Source organism: Marmota flaviventris, chromosome 17 (assembly GCF_047511675.1).
Source record: "Marmota flaviventris isolate mMarFla1 chromosome 17, mMarFla1.hap1, whole genome shotgun sequence".
Taxonomy (NCBI): domain Eukaryota; kingdom Metazoa; phylum Chordata; class Mammalia; order Rodentia; family Sciuridae; genus Marmota; species Marmota flaviventris.
The window spans coordinates 77,944,796-77,962,225 of NC_092514.1; the positions used below are offsets into that span (position 1 = coordinate 77,944,796).

The 17,430-nt window shown below is 52.9% G+C and overlaps 2 protein-coding genes across 3 annotated transcripts in view; both read left to right on the plus strand.

Annotated features, from left to right (window-relative positions):
- The first annotated feature begins 261 nt into the window (after positions 1-261).
- On the plus strand, positions 262-13,098 carry Fn3k (fructosamine 3 kinase). 2 transcript variants are annotated; one of them, XM_027922197.2, is made up of 6 exons: positions 270-1,174; positions 2,901-3,052; positions 3,858-3,949; positions 4,204-4,286; positions 11,728-11,850; positions 12,696-13,098. In XM_027922197.2, exons 1-6 carry the CDS (start codon positions 689-691, stop codon positions 13,032-13,034), a joined length of 1,275 nt encoding a protein of 424 aa, XP_027777998.2. In that variant the 5' UTR covers positions 270-688; the 3' UTR covers positions 13,035-13,098. The 2 variants fall into 2 exon arrangements, with proteins under 2 accessions (XP_027777999.2, XP_027777998.2); XM_027922198.3 differs by lacking the exon at positions 11,728-11,850 and having other exon boundaries at positions 262-1,174.
- A 980-nt stretch (positions 13,099-14,078) lies between these two features.
- Tbcd (tubulin folding cofactor D) overlaps positions 14,079-17,430 on the plus strand; it is a 107,103-nt gene continuing 103,751 nt past the window's right edge. Inside the window, exons 1-2 of the mRNA XM_027922186.2 lie at positions 14,079-14,338; positions 15,481-15,531. Of these exons, the coding sequence (XP_027777987.2) occupies positions 14,155-14,338; positions 15,481-15,531 (235 nt within the window). The 5' untranslated portion in view covers positions 14,079-14,154. The remainder of the gene's footprint in view (positions 14,339-15,480; positions 15,532-17,430) is intronic.

A 17,430-nucleotide genomic window follows, 5' to 3' on the forward strand; every position in this document is an offset into this window, starting at 1 on the left:
TCCAAATCTCTCTTCCAGGGTTCTTTTCGATTTTCATTTATTTATTTCATTTTTTATTTATTTTTCCCCTCTGAGACAGGGTCTCACTACGTGCCTGGGCCGGTGCCAAACTGCCCAAGCCACACTCCTGCATCAGCTTGCCTAGTGAAGAGGTGCCACTCCAGCTTCCCTTATCTGGGGAAGGAAGCAGGGTTAATAAGGAGCCTGCACTGGGTGGGGAGGGCTTGGGGGTTCCCGAGGAGGTTAGGAGGGATGGCCAGGCAGCCCCTGGACCTGGTCCTGAGTCCCACTTTAGACTCCCTTGGCCCTGACTGTGCACAGTGTGCATGCCAGCTTGTGAGTGTTCTCAGGTGTGTGGGTCTGTGCAGGCTCCCTTCTCAGGGTGGCTGCCTCTGGTCAGGAGTCATATCCTGAGGGGTCACCGCTGTTAACAGACCACAGAGCAGCCCATCCCTGAGGGGCAGAGCTCCAGATCAGTACTAGTGCCAGGGGGTCTGGCTAAGACCCTCTGAGACTCCTGCCTTGTCTGGATGGTGTGACAACCCATCCAGGACTGTGACCTGCCTTTGAGGGACAACAAGTGCCTGTCTGTCCCGTGCTCCCTGAGTGGGAGGGAGTCCTGACACAGGCCTTCCCTGGAGGGCTTCCAGCCTCCACCTGTGCAGGGCGCTCTGCCCCAGGGTGTGCCATGCCCACAAAAGGGGAGGACCCTCCTTTTACCCCTACTCATTCCAGAGCAGCCAGGACCAGGGCAGGGGTCTCCCTCCACTGGGATGGGCGGAGCTGGGGCCCATCTGGAGTGGGCCCAGACAAGGGGCCAAGCGCTGCTAGCCCCCTCCGCTCGGTCGCCCTAGGAGCGCTGGCATGGAGACCGTCACCCCCTGGGCAGCTGATCAGAGCGGGAGCGCGCAGCGAGAGCGCGCACCGAGGGGCTGCTCTGAGCTGCTGCAGCAGGGGTGCTGCGCTGGCCTTGCCCAGTGTCCCCGCCCAGCCCCTGTCTGCGCCATCCAGGCATTGCAGGCCCAGCGAACCCATGGAGCAGCTGCTGCGCGCTGAGCTGCGCACCGCGACCCTGCGCGCCTTCGGGATCCCGGGGGCCGGCTGCATCAGCGAGGGCCGTGCCTACGAAACAGACGCTGGCCCGGTGTTCGTCAAGGTCAACCGCAGGTCGCAGGTGCGCTGTGCGGAAAGGGCGGGGGTGGGGGAAGCGGCGGTTTTCGGGAGCTGGGCCTAGTGGCCTGCCTGCTACCCGCTGCCCTGGTCAGACAGCGGCCCTGGGGCTGGCACCTGCAGCCTGAATCTTGAGGGCTCTAAGTTGTCTTTGCTGCATACCGATATCCTTCCTTTTCGTGGCTTTTTAGGTGTTTTGATTCTGTATCCAGGGAGTATGAGGGAGGCAGGCTCGTAGCCCAGGACCTTCTGGTCCTGACTGGCCTCAGCCCTGGGCCCTGCTCCTCTCAGACCTGTGCCCTCTCCAGCAGGTGAGGAGACAAAGGACTCCAGGGGTTCCTTATAGGCCATGGCGTGTTCAAATAGACCTGAGTCTCTATGGTCTGCTTAAAATATTTCTGGCCCTGCAGTGGCCCACGCCTGTGATCCCAGAGACTTGGGACCTGGGACCTGGGACCTGGGACCTGGTGAGTTCAAGGCCAGACTCAGCAACTTAGTGAGGCCCTGAGTAACTCAATGAACACGGAGAAAGTTAGCCATAGGCCCTGAGAGCGGGCAAGCTGTTGACCGGCAGACCCAAGCAGCAAGAGGCCCTGCACTCCTGATGGGCAGTGGTCCTGGGCAGTGTTGGAGAGTCTCAGAGCTCTTTCTCCCAGTGCCCTGGCAGCACCACACCTGGGGATGCTTAGCATAGTTGGCACAGGGAAGGAGACTCCCTCAAGGTGAGGAATCCCCCTTTCCCCCTTGAGACTCTCAGGCCCACACAGTTGGTGCTCAGACCATGCTCCAGAGAAGGTGTCAGTTAGAGCCCTTGGGATAAAAGCAGGCTGTGTCCCCGATGTTCTCTGCCTGAAGTTTGGGGCTCAGACTGGGTGTTAAGTGCAGTTTGTGAATGCCCTGCCACCTAGGTATGCTCAGGAGTCAGGGACCAGGCTGGCACCTTGAGGGGCAATCCCTGGTTTCCCCCTGAGGTTTCCTCCTGCATGGCAGTGGGTGTTTTGGTCTCATTTACAAGGTTTGCTTTAAACCTGAAATTCTACGGGCAGAAGTATTGACAAACCTCATTCATAAGCACGTTTTTCACTGAAGTGTAGTGTTCATAGGAGAGAGCTCATCTGATGTCAAATTGGGATAATTATAGGAGTGTTCTAGAAATAGAAAGACCCCTGAGTCCCAGCAGAGGCTTTGGGAACAAGTTAGTTGTATGGCTCCTTTCCACTCTCCAGGCCCTGATGGACTTGAGCCAGGCCCAGCTGCCCTCCCAGCCCCACCCTCCCTGACACATCACCTCCACCATGCCCTGGCCCTCTTTGCTGTGGTTGCCCAAGGCTGCCCGCTGCTAAGGGGACCCAGGGCAGCCCAAGACCTGGTTAGCTCTCACTACCCTGCACCCCATACCTGCACCTCTCGTGGCCCATGTCTCCTCACTGCTTCAGCAAGAGCTGGCTGTTGGGTGGCAGCATCCTGCCCACCCCCAGGCTCCTCGAACACCCAGGCAGCCTCGTGCTTGCTAAAGCCAGCTTCTGTGCACCCTGCTGCTGATGGATGAGGGATGGATGGCTTGCTGGTTTTCGGTCATGGGGGGCCGAGGCTTCTGAGCCCACGTTCTGACTTCATTCTGGTGTTATGGTCTACCAGTCCCTCAGCCTGACTGGCAGGGGCCCCTGCTGGAGCTGGACCTTGTGTTGCTGAAGGGGCTCATGGTGGTGTTCTGGATGTTTTGGACACAGGCCCGGCAGATGTTTGAGGGGGAGATGGCAAGCCTGGAGGCCCTACGTAGCACAGGCTTGGTACGGGCGCCTCGGCCCTTGAAGGTGATAGACCTGCCGGCAGGTGGGGCTGTCTTTGTGATGGAGTACTTGAAGATGAAGAGCTTGAGTAGGTGAGTGTATCTGTGTGTAAGAGGGACACACACAAGCACACCCAGACACAGAGACACACAGAGGGACAGAGAGACGGACAGACACAGAGAGAGACAGTGACAGGGATGGAGAGAAGAGAAAGAGAGACAGATAGAGGGGCTTGCGGAGCTGCCCACACAACTGCCCTGCCAGCACAGGCCCTTCTTGCCTGAGACAGAGTTTGGGCTTTCTGTGTGTGGCTGGTGCTGGTTTGGGGTCAGTCTGGCTGTGACATGGCTGCAGAGAGCATGCATTTGAACTTGTGCCTTGCTTTGTGCTTTAGTGTGTGCTCATGCCAGCTCAGTTTGGGCTGAACAAGGATGATCTACTAATTGTCTGGAGTCTTACACTGCTTTTCACCTTGTAAAGTCAGGGCTGGGGATGCAGCTCAGGGGTAGGGCCCTTGCCTAGCATGCTCGAGGCCCTGGGTTCAGTCCCCAGCACTGAAGAAGAGGAAGAAGCCAAACATGTTCACTGTGTAAAATGTGAGAAATGCTCTGGTGCAGAAGAGGCCAAGCCACCCCTGCTCCCAGGCAGGCGGGGGCCCCTGCTTGTCTTCCTGTGTCCCCTGTGGCTGCAGTATTCTGCAGGGGCTGGTGCTGTGTCTCCGCGGAGCCCTTGCAGACTAGAGATCAGTGCTCTGTTCCTGCCAGCACATCTGCAGAGCTCGCTGGTCCCTCTTGGCGCTGCATGCTCAGGGCCACCCTGCACGAGTGGGGCGGGTTGTAAGGCCTCTAAAGCACCTGGGTGAGGTCGTCTTGATAGCTGCGTTTCTTCTTCCCTCAGTCAGGCTTCCAAGCTTGGAGACCAGATGGCAGACTTGCACCTGTACAACCACAAGCTCAGGGAGAAAGTGAAGGCGGAGGAGAACACAGTGGGTATGTCCAGTCAGCTTTCCTTACCCAGCGCAGGGCTACCCAGAACATGGCATGTCAATAGCAGGGTGAATGGTATGCCGTCTCCCTCCATGCTGCATCTACAGAATGAGATGGTTAAATACGAATCTCAGTGGAGTGCACAAGCTGGTGGGATTGGCTGACGGCCCCTTTCATGACCAGCCCTGCTGTCCAGTTGGTCGAGGTGGCTCTTCTGTCAGGTGTGTTTGTTTGCAGCCCAGGGTCTCTGTTGACAGGCCGGAGGGCTGAGGGTGCAGAGCCCCTGTATGTGACCAAGTTTGGCTTCCACACGGTGACGTGCTGTGGCTTCATTCCACAGGTGAGTGTCAGGTGGGGATGTCCCTGCATAGCTGATGTCCATCCTCCACACCCCAGTGCTGGTCACTGGACCCCTCGTGTGTGGCAGCATGCCCCCCCCCCTCAGCAAGATGTGTCTCTGAATTCCAAAGACAGTGCGGGCTGGGGTCCCAGGAGGGGAGGGCAGGCGGGCAGCACGCAGGCTCAGGGACCAAGCCTTTGGCACTCAGCATTTCTTCTAGGTCCTTTAACAAATGATCATCCCTTATGGAGATGCAATGGAGTTGCAGTGGACATCGCACAAAGCCCAGCTCTTTACCGCTGGGATGACTCAGTGGTGTTTTGTTTTGTTTGGTTTGCTTGTTGGCACTGGGTATTGAACCCCAGGGCACTTTACTACTGAGCTACGTTCCCGGTTCTTTTTATTTTTGATTTCATTCTTTCTTTCTTTTTTTTTTTTTTTTAGAGAGAGAGAGAGAGAGAGAGAAGAGAGAGAATTTTTTAATATTTATTTTTCAGGGCTGGGGATGTGGCTCAAGCGTAGCACGCTCGCCTGGCATGCGTGCGGCCCGGGTCCTATCCTCAGCACCACATACAAACAAAGATGTTGTGTCCACCGAAAACTAAAAAATAAATAAATATTAAAATTCTCTCTCTCTCTCTCTCTCTCTCACTCTCTCTTTAAAAAAAACATTTTAGGGCTGGGGATGTGGCTCAAGCGGTAGCGCGCTCGCCTGGCTTGCGTGTGGCCCGGGTTCGATCCTCAGCACCACATACAAAGATGTTGTGTCCGCCGAGAACTAAAAAATAAATATTAAAAAATTCAAAAAAAAAAAAATTTTATTTTTCAGTTTTCGGTGGACACAACTCTGCCGTGCGACCAGCACACGAGCTTCATAAAAGAGGTTCGAGGCATAGAAACTAACTATGAGTTTAAAATTAAAGAGACACACTCTCCTTACCCTTTATTTATTTATTTATTTTTTAGTTTTCGGCAGGCACAACATCTTTGTTTGTATGTGGTGCTGAGGATCGAACCCGGGCCGCACGCATGCCAGGCGAGCGCGCTACCGCTTGAGCCACATCCCCAGCCCTCCTTACCCTTTAATACCCAGCTCTGGGACCGCTTCTCCTAGCTCCCGCCTCCAGCCACCTAATGGGGTGGCGAAGTTTATACATCTAGTGAGAGAGAGAGAGAGCACGCCAGGGAGTGAGCTTTTATTGGGGAACAAAATATTCAAGGGAAAATCCCATCCAATGAAGGTCGAGGGGGGCAGCATTCCAAGGTCAGGGTCAGTGATTGGTCTTCAGGTCGGTGGCCAGGCACACCTCCACACGGACAAGCCCTTGCACCTGGGACAGGGTGGAGAAGGCTCTGACACAGTTGTCTAAGCGCCTCTCACCCAGCCAGGGAGGTAACTCAAATCACGTGCGAGAATGGCTTCCCACACACAACATCTTTATTTTTAATTTTTATGTGGTGCTGAGGATTAAACCCAGCGCCCCGCGCATGCCAGGCAGGCGCGTTACTGCTTGAGCCACATCCCCAGCCCCTTATTTTTTATTTCAAGATGGGATCTCACTGAGTTGTTTAGGGCCTCCCTAAATTTCTGAGGCTAGCCTTAAACTTTCAATCCTCCTGTCTCAGCCTCCTGAGTTTCTGGGATTATAGGTGTGCACCACTGCAAATAGCTAATTCAGTCATTTTTAGTATATTCACAATGTCATTGTCACCACCTAATGCCAGAATATCTTCATCCACAAACGTGGCATTGGCAGTCAGTCAACTGTACTGCAACCAAGAACCTGGTGTCTCTGAGCATCCACCTATTCCAGACAGTCCTATCAGTGGGGCCAAGGTGGGCAGCCTCTTGTGTCCAGTCCCTTTTACCTAGCCGTGTTTTCAAGGTCCACCACACTGTAGCATGTTGAGCTGTGTTCTTTCTGTGGCTGGGGCCACTTGTACTGCCATCTCTGAAGCCCATGCAGATCTGAAGGAGGCTTATCTCTCTCCCCAGGCCACCTAGAAGAAGCTGGGGCAGGCATGTTCTGCCTTGTTAGAGAGAGTCCTATCTCATAACAGCCTGTCCTGGTTAGACTTATTGCTTTTGAAAGTCATGCTCTCAAATCCTCCCCCTCCTTGGACCTTCCCTGACCTGTTGGGCCCCTGTGGACAATGACCAACTCTCTCTCTGGGGAGGGAGGGTGAGTCTTCCAGTCCAAGGTCACTTTGGCGAGATCCTTCTGAAGCCTGGGTGGACTTACGGACCCAGGCAACAGGCAGGCTTCCCGTCGGGGTCCTAGAACTGCATGTGACTCACCAGGCTTGTCAAGATGCTCAGACCTCAACTACACGGGCTCCTCTGGGGTTATACATCTGTCTGGAGCCGGTGACCAGCATGGCTCCGTCACCCGAGGCAAGATGGCTTGTCATCTTGCGTTAGATATTAAGGCTGCCAGTGGTGGGGGTCTTTAAGACTTGGTTGGCCAAGTGCAATGTTTTTTAAATATGCAGAAATTGAGAAATGAAGTCTTGCACAGAACCCCACTGTGTGAAGCACAGGAAAGTGGGACTGGTCTGAAACACAGGTGGCCACTGAGATCCCTTTAGACTGCAGTCTACCAGGAGGGACTGGGGACCTGGGGGCACCTGCTCCACCTCCTTTGAGCTATGGCACGATTGTCCCACATGTAGTGGCTCAGATTGGCTGCAGGTTCTGAGGCCTCCCACTCCTTGGGAGGGCTGAGTGGGTCCTTGGGGGAGGCAGCAGCCATTGGTGGGCAATGTGGGTGGGCGGGCTTCTTAGACACTGGAGCCCTGAGCCCCATTGGGACCACCAGCCCTGTCGGCAGTGGCAGCTGGCTCATTTTGTGCCCTGCTGAGTGCTAGTGTCTGGCCCTCAGTCCAGCTGTGCTAGGACTGTGGGACAGGTGGCCGAGAAGGCCAAAGAATGCATCCCAGATGGTGTGAGAGACACTGGGTCTACTGAACAGTGCTTACTGGGAAGAGCCACTGGCCACAGGCTTGACAGGGCACCTCTATTTCACAGGAGCCTCTGTGGCTGTGCCAGAAAATGCCACCTGCATCCCTCTGAGTGCTTGGTCCAGGCTGGGACAGCTGGACAAGCACTTCCTTCTCCAGGTGCTGGATCTGCACCAGTTATTGCAGGGAGGGGTTTGAAGGTCAGGCTTCAGGGGCAGTACCACCACTCTGTCACTTAGATTGTCCTGCCTGAGGGCAAGAAAGCAGCTTCTTGCAGATCCTGCGATTTCACCTCAGTCCCAGCATGCCTGAGGATGACACCAGTGCAGGCATTCCTGGCTGGTGGCTCTGAAGGGTGCTTCAGGGCTGCGGTCCTCAAGTTGTCTGGCTCAACTCACACATGCCATGGTGGGCAACGAGGCATCGGCCAGTGATGCCGCTGACCTGCCTAATTAGCAAATAAGGAGACACATGTGCAAGGACCAAGTGACCTCCCAAGGCCTGGCAGCCAGTGAGTGCAGGAGCAGGGTGTGACCTGGGCCCTGGCCATCACCCCTCCTTGCCTCTCTGTCAGGGGAGCCAGTCTCAAAACCAGCTGAGCACCAGGTGGCACCTGCCCTGAGCAGTATAGGGGAAGGCCCCTTCTGTCTGTGGGTTTGACGATCATGGCCCCAGTCCAGGGTGGGACTGGACTTGCCAATGCTGACTTCCCGTCCCCATCATGAAATCCGTGTCTTTTGTGATCTTCCAGCAGGAGGGTGGATCTGGGGCATGGGGAGCCTGAGCCGGTAAACAGGGAGTCATGAGTGCGGCATGGTGCCCCTCAGTGCTGGGGTCTGACAGGCTGTGGGGAGGGGGCACCTCGTCCTGCTCTTGAGGTACACCCAGCAGCAGGGGTGAACCCCAAGCCAAGTCACCACAGCATCCAAGCCTGTGGGCATTCTCCACTGGGAGGACCACAGATCAGGGCTGTCCAGCTGCCCCACAGTGGAATGGGAGCTTTCTGAGACCTCCTGTGGAAGGGTGTCCCAGAGAAACCAGGTGTAGTTGACAGGAACTGCACCCATTTGAAGCTGGCAGTCGGGTGAGTTTTGGCACACACAGGTACTCTCAGGACCCACTTAGCACAGCCAAGGTAAGAAGCACCCAGACCTTCGGTACCTTCCTCCCGCCCTTGCCTCCTCCGGGTGGGCACTGGCCCGACTTCCTGCAGTAAGCTGTTCTGTGAAGTTTAATGCAATGCAATCAGGGGGTTTGTCCTGTTTTGTCTGGTGTCTCCCTCAGCCGAATCATTCTGATGCTCATCCATTTTTTTTTTTTTTTTTTGGTGGTACTGGGTATTGAATCCAGGGTCACTATACTACTAAGCTACACCACATCCTGGTTCTCTTATTATTTTTATTTTATAGGTCAGATTTTCTACATAGACATCATGTTTACTGTGAAGTGTTTTACTTCTTTCATCCCAATGTGTAGGGCTTTACTTTATTTTCTCTTTTTTGGTGTTCCATCAAAGTGGTGAGAGAGCATGTGATACTTTTTCTTGGTCTTGGGGAGCACTGGGTCTTCCCTGTGATGTGTGAACTTCACAGTAGGTTTCTCTTTATCAGGCTGAAGAACCTCACTTCTGTTCCTAGTTTTCTGGGAGTTCTCATCAGGAATGGACGCTAGATTTTATCAAATGCTTTTCCTGAATCTTTTGCAATGATCAAGTGGATTTTCTTTTTCCTTTTATTAATATGGTGAATTGCATTGATTATTTTTGAGTATTTTCCTAGTTGAGATGCAATTTTCTTCTTATATTGCTGTTGGGTTCTATTTGCTAAAATTCTGCTTAGGATGTTTGCATTTGTGTTCAGCGAAATTCATCTGTAGTTTTCTTTTCTTATAATATCTTTTATATGGTATAAGAGAAATAGGTTGGGATGTATTCCACGTCTTTCTGGAAAAGTTGCTGTGAAATGGGTATTACTTTCTTCTTAAATATTTTCTAGAATTAACCAGTGGTGGCATATGGGTCTGTAGCCGTCTATAAGACTTTAGTTATAGCTGCTTCCTTTTTTACTTTTTAAAATATTTTTAGTTGTAGATGGACACAATAGCTTTATTTATTTATTTTTATGTGGTGCCGAGATTCAGACCCAGTGCCTCACATGTGCTAGGCAAGTGCTCCACCACTGAGCTACAATCCAGCCCTAGCTACAGCTTCATTAATAGAAGGCTGCTTGGTTTCTCTTTTTGACTGAGATTTGCTAGTGTCTTTCAAGGAGTTTATCAATTTGATCTAGGCTCTGAATTTCTCTGCACAGGTCTTAAAACATTTCCTGGTTGTCCTTTGCTGTCTGGAGGCTGTGCATTGTGACCCTTTTTCATTCTCCTGTGGCTTTCTTCTTTTCAGCCTGACCCGTTTGGCTAGAGGTTTATCGCGATTACTGTTCTTCCCATAAAGCCTGCATCTTGTAAGTTGCTTTTCTTTACTGTTGCTTTTCTATTTCTTTAATATCTGATAAGATCTTTAAAATTTTACTTTTCCTGCTTATGTTAGGTTTAACGTGCTCTTCTTTTTCTAGGTGAGGTCACCGATTCAAGTTCTTCTTTTAACGCAGGGGTCTAGTGCTATAAATTTCCCTGAGTACTGCTTTAGCAGTGCCCCACAAATTGTGCCATATTTTCACTTTTTTTCAATTCAAAATACTTTTTTTTAATTTCCTTTTCGATTCCTGCCATAACTGTAGACTTTGGAAGCATGTCATTTATTTCAAACATTTGGGGATTTCCCCGAGGCCTACTGATTTCTCGTTTATTTCCATTGTGGTCAGCTGGTATATACTGTAGGACTGAGGCTCCTTTCAAGTTATTGAGATTTATTTTATGGCCCAGAAAATGACTCTCTTGGTGAATGCTCCTTGTGCACTTGGAAAGACAGTGTGTAAGCCGTTGCTGGTGGAGTGTTGACTCGTTAGATGATAGAATTGTTGAAATTGACTCATCTTCTGCTTTCCTGCCTACTTCTCTATCAATTACTAAGAGGCTGAAATCTCCAGTGGTGTCTTGGTCTGTGAGGGCTGCCACACAGAAGCCACAGCTGGGTGACTGAACTTCAGACACTTCTCTCCATCCATAGGCTGATGTCCAGGATCAAGGGCTGGCCCCTAGGGCCTCAGAGGTGGCCATGGGCTGGTGAGATGACCCCCTACCTGCTGTGTCTCTTAGGGTTTCCTCACACATGTGCCTGTGGGGAGTGAGGCAAATCCCCCTCCCTCTTTGGCAGGGCCTGTTTTCCCACCAGATTAGGAGTGCACACTCAGGATCTCAACCCTGCTGGCCTCTCCGCATGTGGGTGTGAGGACGGCACACACTTCTGCACTCAGCAGAGTCTCACTGCAGACCCTCTGTTTCTGTTTGCAGTTACATTTGTTTTATTTTCCTGTATTTTGGAGCTCTTTATTGGAGGCATACACATTTAGAATTTTTATGTCCTCCTCGTCACTCACCCTCCACCTTGTGAAATGACTTTCTTCATACTTGGTGACAGTATATATCTGATATATCTGTGTTTTTTTTTTATATTAATAGAGCTACTCCAGCTTTATTTGACTAGTGATAGCAATTTTCCTTTAAAACTATTTCTGTTTTTGCTTATAAAGTGTATTTTTGCACTGAGAGTTGGTTCTTGCTTTATTTTCCCAAACTTCAAGTCTGTTATTTAACTAGAATATTTATTTTTTATTTTTGCAGTACTGGGGATAGAATCATGTTTACTTATTTATTTATCTGTCTATTTATTTATTTTTGTGGTACCAGGTATTGAACCCAGGACCTTGTGCATGCAAGGCAAGCACTCTACCAACTGAGCTATATCCCCAGCCCTAGAATCCTGTTTTTAATTTTTTTTTGTAATTTAGATAGATACAATACCTTTATTTTATTTATTTATCTTTATATGGTGCTGAGGATCAAACTCAGGGCCTTACATGTGCTAGGCAAGTGCTCTACCACTGAGCTACAACCCCAGCCCAGAATCCTGTTTTTATTTTATTTTTTTTTAAATTTTGTTACAGGGGGGATTCTACCCAGGGGCACTTTACCACTGAGATACATCCTCATCCCTTTTTAAATTTCTTTATTTTGAGACAGCTCTCCCTAAGTTCCCCCAAAACTGGTCCTGAACCTTTAGTTCTCCTGTCTCAGCCTCCTGGGCAGCAGGGACACAGGAGTGTCCATTACGCCTGGACCTTTGCATTTTATGTGCTTATTGATGTGTTTGGGTTTGAGTCTGGTTTCATTTGTGCCATTGCTCTTCCCTTTTCCCTGCATACCTTTTGGGTTAACTGCTTTAAGACTCCGTCTCATCTCTTCTGTTGGCTGGCTAGCTCACCCTGCTGTGCTTGGTGGTGACTGCTCCAGGGCGTAGCAGACTCCACGTGCAGGGGTCCTGTGGCTCTGAGTTGCAGTCCTGGCCTCTTCCCCTGTTGCCCAGGTGAACGAGTGGCAGGATGACTGGGCGACCTTTTTCACCCGGCACCGGCTCCAATCACAGCTGGACCTCATCGAGAAGGACTATGCTGACCGGGAGGCACGAGAACTCTGGTCAAGGCTGCAGGTGGGTGCAGCAGTCACTTTTCAGGGAAGTAGGCTGTCCTCTCAGTAGCCCACCCCATTCATTCGGGTTTCCCTGGGAGGACATAGTCCTGGAGCAGACACTTGGCTGAGCCATAGGGTATGTAAGCTGAGGCTTTCCTCAGGAGGAGCAGCTACCTAGCTCTGAGTGGTGATTTTGCTATTACTCCTATTATGGTTGATGACACTTATGTGCTCTTGCTTTTGGTCCTCTGTCAAAGCACAAATCTCTCTCCATTAGTGAAGACACAGTTTCCAGTGCAATGGACTACCAACCAATGTTAGAATTATTCATCAGTCGAGGGTGGGCTTGCATCGATGAAATTCCATTTCACTCATTAATGAGGTAATCAGCAGGATAAGAAACAGATGCAGATATTTAAAAATTAAAAAAAAATAGTGGTATATGGACACAATACCTTTATTTTACTTATTTTTATGGGGTGTGGATTGAATCCAGTGCCTCACACATGCTAGGCAAGTGGTCTACCACTGAACTACAACCCCAGCCCAGAGATGCAGATATTATATGTGCAGCTAAAATAGACCAGAATGTTTGCTAAGTCAGGAACAAAACTGGCTTAGTCTTCAGGATGATAAAAAAGCACTCTGGGAGTCTGAACAGTGCAGAGATGATTAGCTCTGCAAACCTCTGGACATAATTTACTACTAGTCAACAGGAGGCAAAGCTGCACTCCCCTGGGGTCAGATGACCCTAACCTCTGGTAGACAGTGCATGGTTAGACCTTGAACCAACATGTGGCTGTCTTTGTCTTATTTCCGAGAACTGGATGCTGTCCCTTAACTGTCTAATGGTTGCTTTCCTAGGTGAAGATCCCGGATCTGTTTTGTGGCCTAGAGATTGTCCCTGCCCTGCTGCATGGGGATCTCTGGTCAGGAAATGTGGCTGAGGATGATGAAGGGCCCATTATTTATGACCCAGCTTCCTTCTACGGCCATTCTGAGTTTGAACTGGCAATTGCCTTGATGTTTGGGGGGTTTCCCAGATCCTTCTTCACAGCCTACCACCGGAAGATCCCCAAGGCCCCGGGGTTTGACAGAAGGCTGCTGCTGTACCAGCTCTTTAACTACCTAAACCACTGGAATCACTTTGGGCGGGAGTACAGAAGCCCATCCCTGGGCACCATGAGGAAGCTGCTCAAGTAGCAGAAGGCTCCAGCAAAGGGCAGGGAGCACCTGAATAAAGTCGGAGCAGGCTCTTGGGTCCCAACTGGGTGCTGGTTTCATCTGCGTCCACCCTGCATGCAGCTGGTCTAGAGTCCTAGGGCCCAGTCATTGGGATAGCCTCCAGGTGTCTTAACTGGTTGCCATGAGGGCCAAAGATGGATTCCTGGAAGCCCTGCAGAGGTCCACACACACCGTGATTGGCTCAAGCTGATCCCGATGCCTCCCGCACCACACGGAGGGTGGACGGGCAAGTGAGGCCTGTGGTGCTGTGTCTCCCGGGCCTGGGGCTGCTTCCATCAGCGTGTCCGCGGGCTCAGGGGCCTGGACTTGAGCAGCTGGAGTATCGGGGTGCCCCGGGGCCGGGCGTCTGCGTGGTAGGAGGGCTAGTTTTCTGAACGTCAGGCTGTCACAACTGAAGGGCCGCTGGGGACGAGACCGGTCGGGGTCCTCCGGGAGCTCAAGCCGTGCGGGCCCCCGGGCTCCGCCCCGCCCCGCCCCGCCGCGCCGCCAAACCCCCGCTCCGTCACCTTCGCCTCTAGATCCCGCCCCGCGCGTCCAAACCCGCCTCCGGCCTCGCCCCACTTCGCGGGTCTCCGCATCCAGACCCCGCCCTGGATCCCCTGGGCCCGGCTTCGAATCTAGAGGCCGCCCTCGCTCCCCGCCCACCCCGCTCGGCCACGCCTCACACCCGCCCTGGCCTCCCGCACCGCCCCACATCCAGGCCCCGCCCTGGCCCCCCGCACCGCTCTGCCTCGGCCCCACATCTAGGTCCCACCCTGGCTCCCTCCCGCGGCCCCCGTGAACTCAGTCTCCACATGCGCAGTCCCCCAGTTCCCCGTCCCCGCCCCGCTCACAGACCCCGCCCCCTACTCCTCCCTTGAGCTCAGATCCCTCCCCGTCGGGGGTCATTCCGCACTGGGGCTCCGCCCTCCCGGGCCTGCTGACTTCTAGCGCATGCGCATCATCGGGCACCGCCCCCTCCACGCGCTCCCATTTGGCGGCTGGCGCGCCTCGTAGCGGGGTCGGAGGTCGCGGGGCGGAGCCAGCAGCTGTCGGGCTGCATCCTTGTGGCCGGTGCTGGTCCTCTGCCGGTGCCGGGATGGCCTTAAGCGACTTGCCTGTGGCGGGTGCAGCGGAGGAGGAGGCAGAGGACGAGGCGCTGGCCCGTGGCGCCGCCCTGGAAGCGTTCGGCGAGAGCGTGGAGATCCGCGCGCTGCTCGGCCGCCTGCGGGTGGTGCATGGCGAGCGCGCAGCCCGGGAGGTGGCGGAGGAGCGGTTCCGCGGTGCGGGCCGGACCGGGAGGGCAGGCGAGGGGGGCAGCCCGACCCCGACCCCGACCCCGGCCTCGCCTCGCGTGTCGCTGCGGCGCGCACCCGGGAGCGTGGGCACCTGCCCCGCCCTGCAGGAGCGGGACCAAGCGCCGCTTTGTGGGGCCTCGGTGCCCCGGGAGGGAGCGGGAGCAGCGGCCCGCGCTGAAGCGGGGAGGACCCGCGCAGAGCGAGCAGCGCTGGAGCTAGGTTCCTTGTTAGCCTGAGTCCTCCACGGCCTGCCAGATGAGCCTGCGTCCTTCAGTCAGGGTTTTGCACTTGAGTGAAACCATTTCTTTCTTTCTTTTTTTTTTTTTTGCGGACCCTTTTAGCTAAAGAGGTCTCTGCTGATCCTGTTCTCTTGTCTTCCTTGTTTTGGAATGACGGCAGAGGCAGGTGGTGGATCCCGTGGAAAGAGTGTGGGTTTTGATGACGCAGGCCCTGGGTTCGAGCCTTGTCTCTGTCTCTTGGTCTGGTTAGGTCTAGAGTAGCAGTTCTGCTGCTCTAAACTTGCCTTAATGATAAGGCAGACAGGTACAGAACTGTTGTGAGAGTGAGATGAATCCAGGGACCCGTGAAGGCCCACCTTCCCATTCCTGGGAAGTGGGCGTTATGGTCAGGCTGCCCTGTTAAGAGAAGTCAATGGATTGGGAAAAAGTGGTTTTAGCAGCTGGGGGGGGGGGGTGAACAGCAGGTGTTCTGGGGATAAGGAGCCAGTGGGGTCCTGGGTTGAAGAGTTGGCAGGGATGGGAGAGCACAGTGCATGATATGCTCGGCAGGGGAGCAGGGAATGCTTGGAAGGGGTGAGTCTCAGAAGTGGGAAGGGGGGCCCTGGAGGGTGAGTGGGGGGGCGGAGTGGGGAGAGACCTGGTTAGGGAGGGTGCATTCAGTGGTGCCGGAAGAGGACCCAAGAGGAGGGTGTGCTGAGCCAGTGGCCTGCTGGAGCATGGTGGATTGCTCACCCCAGGGCCCTGTGTGGCACCTGTCAGAAGTTAAGTGTGCTGGGAGCTGCAAGGGCTCACATGCACGTTTGGTGTGTGTGAAAGGGGGAGCTGCCCCAGGGCTCACATGCATGTTTAGTGGGTGGATGGTCAATATTCGTGTTATTTTCTTTTTAGTAATAATGGACAAGTATCAGGAGCAGCCTCATCTGTTGGACCCACACCTTGGTAAGCACTGAAATTGATGATCACAAAGTCCTGTGAATGGTGATGGCTCCTGTGTGTGCTACTCCAGAAGATACCAGGTGACGTGTCCATGGTACAGGTCTCATTTGCTGGAAGGCCTGGTAGCTACTTCTAGTGCACCTTTGGTGTGACTTGAAGTCCAGGTCTTACTTTAGATCGTGCACAGATGTGTCTGAGCTGCTTTCTCCTGCTGCTCTTTGGGAACACATCTTTTCTTCTTGCGTGTGTCTTAGTTTGTTAAGTCTGGGCACAGGGTGTCCTGCTGGTAATCATCACACGGGTCCCCATTCCATCCCCATAGCAGCTAAGGAGAGTGTCTGCCATCTCCATTTTTATAGATGGAGACACTGATCCGGACCTGCAGTGGATGTCTTTAAATATTTGACCATTTCATACAGATTAATTTTTTTTCTTTTTGTCCTGGTCCTGAACCTGGGAAGGAGAAGATAGCCCTGGTGACTAGGTTGGAGAGGCAGCAGGGGCAGGTGCATAGGCTCACATGGGGCTCTGTCACTCAGGGGTTGGTCTGTGGCTGGAGGATGGGGTGTGCAGACCTGTGTGAGAGACGCCCTGTGGTGTGCACATGCTCATGTTGAATTTCTCTTCTCCCAGTGATGGGATTCTCAGGTGGGCCTTGTGAACTCACCTGTTTCAGCCCCCTGTGTCCCGACCTGCTGTTCCCTGAGGATTGACATGCTCTGGGTCTTTCTTCCTAGGTGGAATGTTTGTAGACAGATGGCTGAAGACATTCTCCTACAGTACAGGGACATCACTCTGTGGTGTTGTGGTCACTGCTGTGCTCCTCCTTCTTTTGTGCCGAGTTAGATGTTGGCTGTCTGTAGCGATCCTTGGGGTCTTAGCTTCTCTCTGAGTCCTCTACTTTTGGTCTCTCGCATGACGATGAGGTTCTTTACCTTGTTATTTATTTTTTTAAAATTTTTTTTCAGTTGTAGATGAACACACAGTATCTTTGTTTATTTTTATGTGGAGCTGAGGATTGAACCTAGTGCCTCGCACGTGTGAGGCAAGCACTATGCCACTGAGCTACAGCCCCAGCCCTCCACCTTGTTCTGACTGTTGTGTTACCTTCTTGAGAGCCCGACTGGGAGCCCGCAGTGCTTGGTGACTTGCTTTTCTGCCTGAGGGGCACTGTGCAGCCCCTCTGGCCCTCTCCAGGCCTGCTGAGCCGTTGTTATCAGGGCTGGCTCCCAGCTCAGCTTCTAGCTTCCCCTCTCCAGAGAGGGTTGTCCAGTAGGACTTCGTTCACTGACAGAATGGTCTAGATCCGTGCTCTCCCCCAGGCTGGCACTAGCTACATGTGGCCTTGAGCACCTGTGTATGTCTAGTGTGAATGAGAAGCTGAATTTTTTTCTAAAAGTTTTTTTTTTTTTAAAGATGGACACAATATCTTTATTTATTTAACGTGGTGCTGAGGATTGAACGCAGTACCTCACAAGTGCGAGGCAAGCACTCTTCCGCTGAGCTATAACCACAGCCCTGAGAAACTGGATTTTTAATGTGACTTAAATTGAAAACACCAGTGTGGCTAGGTCTGTAGGGTTGACTGCTGCAGCGTAAACACCTGGTCTTGCCAGGGCAACGTGCTGCGCTTCACCCCCTGCTGGACCACCAGTTGTGCCTGCCTTCCAGCTTCTGGGCAGTTTCCTTCCCTTCACTTCTGCGTTCACATATTTAGTTCTTTTTTTTTGGGGGGGGGGGTGCGCCAGGGATTGAACCTAGGGGTGCCTAACTCCTGAGCCACAACCCCAGTCCTTTTCATTTTTTACTTTGAGTCAGGGTCTTGCTAGTTGCTTAGAGCCTCTAAGTTGTTGAGGCTGGCTTTGGATTCATGGTCCTGCTGCCTTAGCATCTTGAGCCTCA

Excerpts from the sequence above, each read along its gene's own strand:
- Fn3k (XM_027922197.2), top strand. The coding sequence starts at position 689 with ATGCCCACAAAAGGGGAGGACCCTCCTTTTACCCCTACTCATTCCAGA. Across the intron at positions 4,287-11,727 it reads GCTGTGGCTTCATTCCACAG|GTGAACGAGTGGCAGGATGA; the intron begins GTGAGTGTCAGG and ends CCTGTTGCCCAG. Across the intron at positions 11,851-12,695 it reads AACTCTGGTCAAGGCTGCAG|GTGAAGATCCCGGATCTGTT; the intron begins GTGGGTGCAGCA and ends TTGCTTTCCTAG.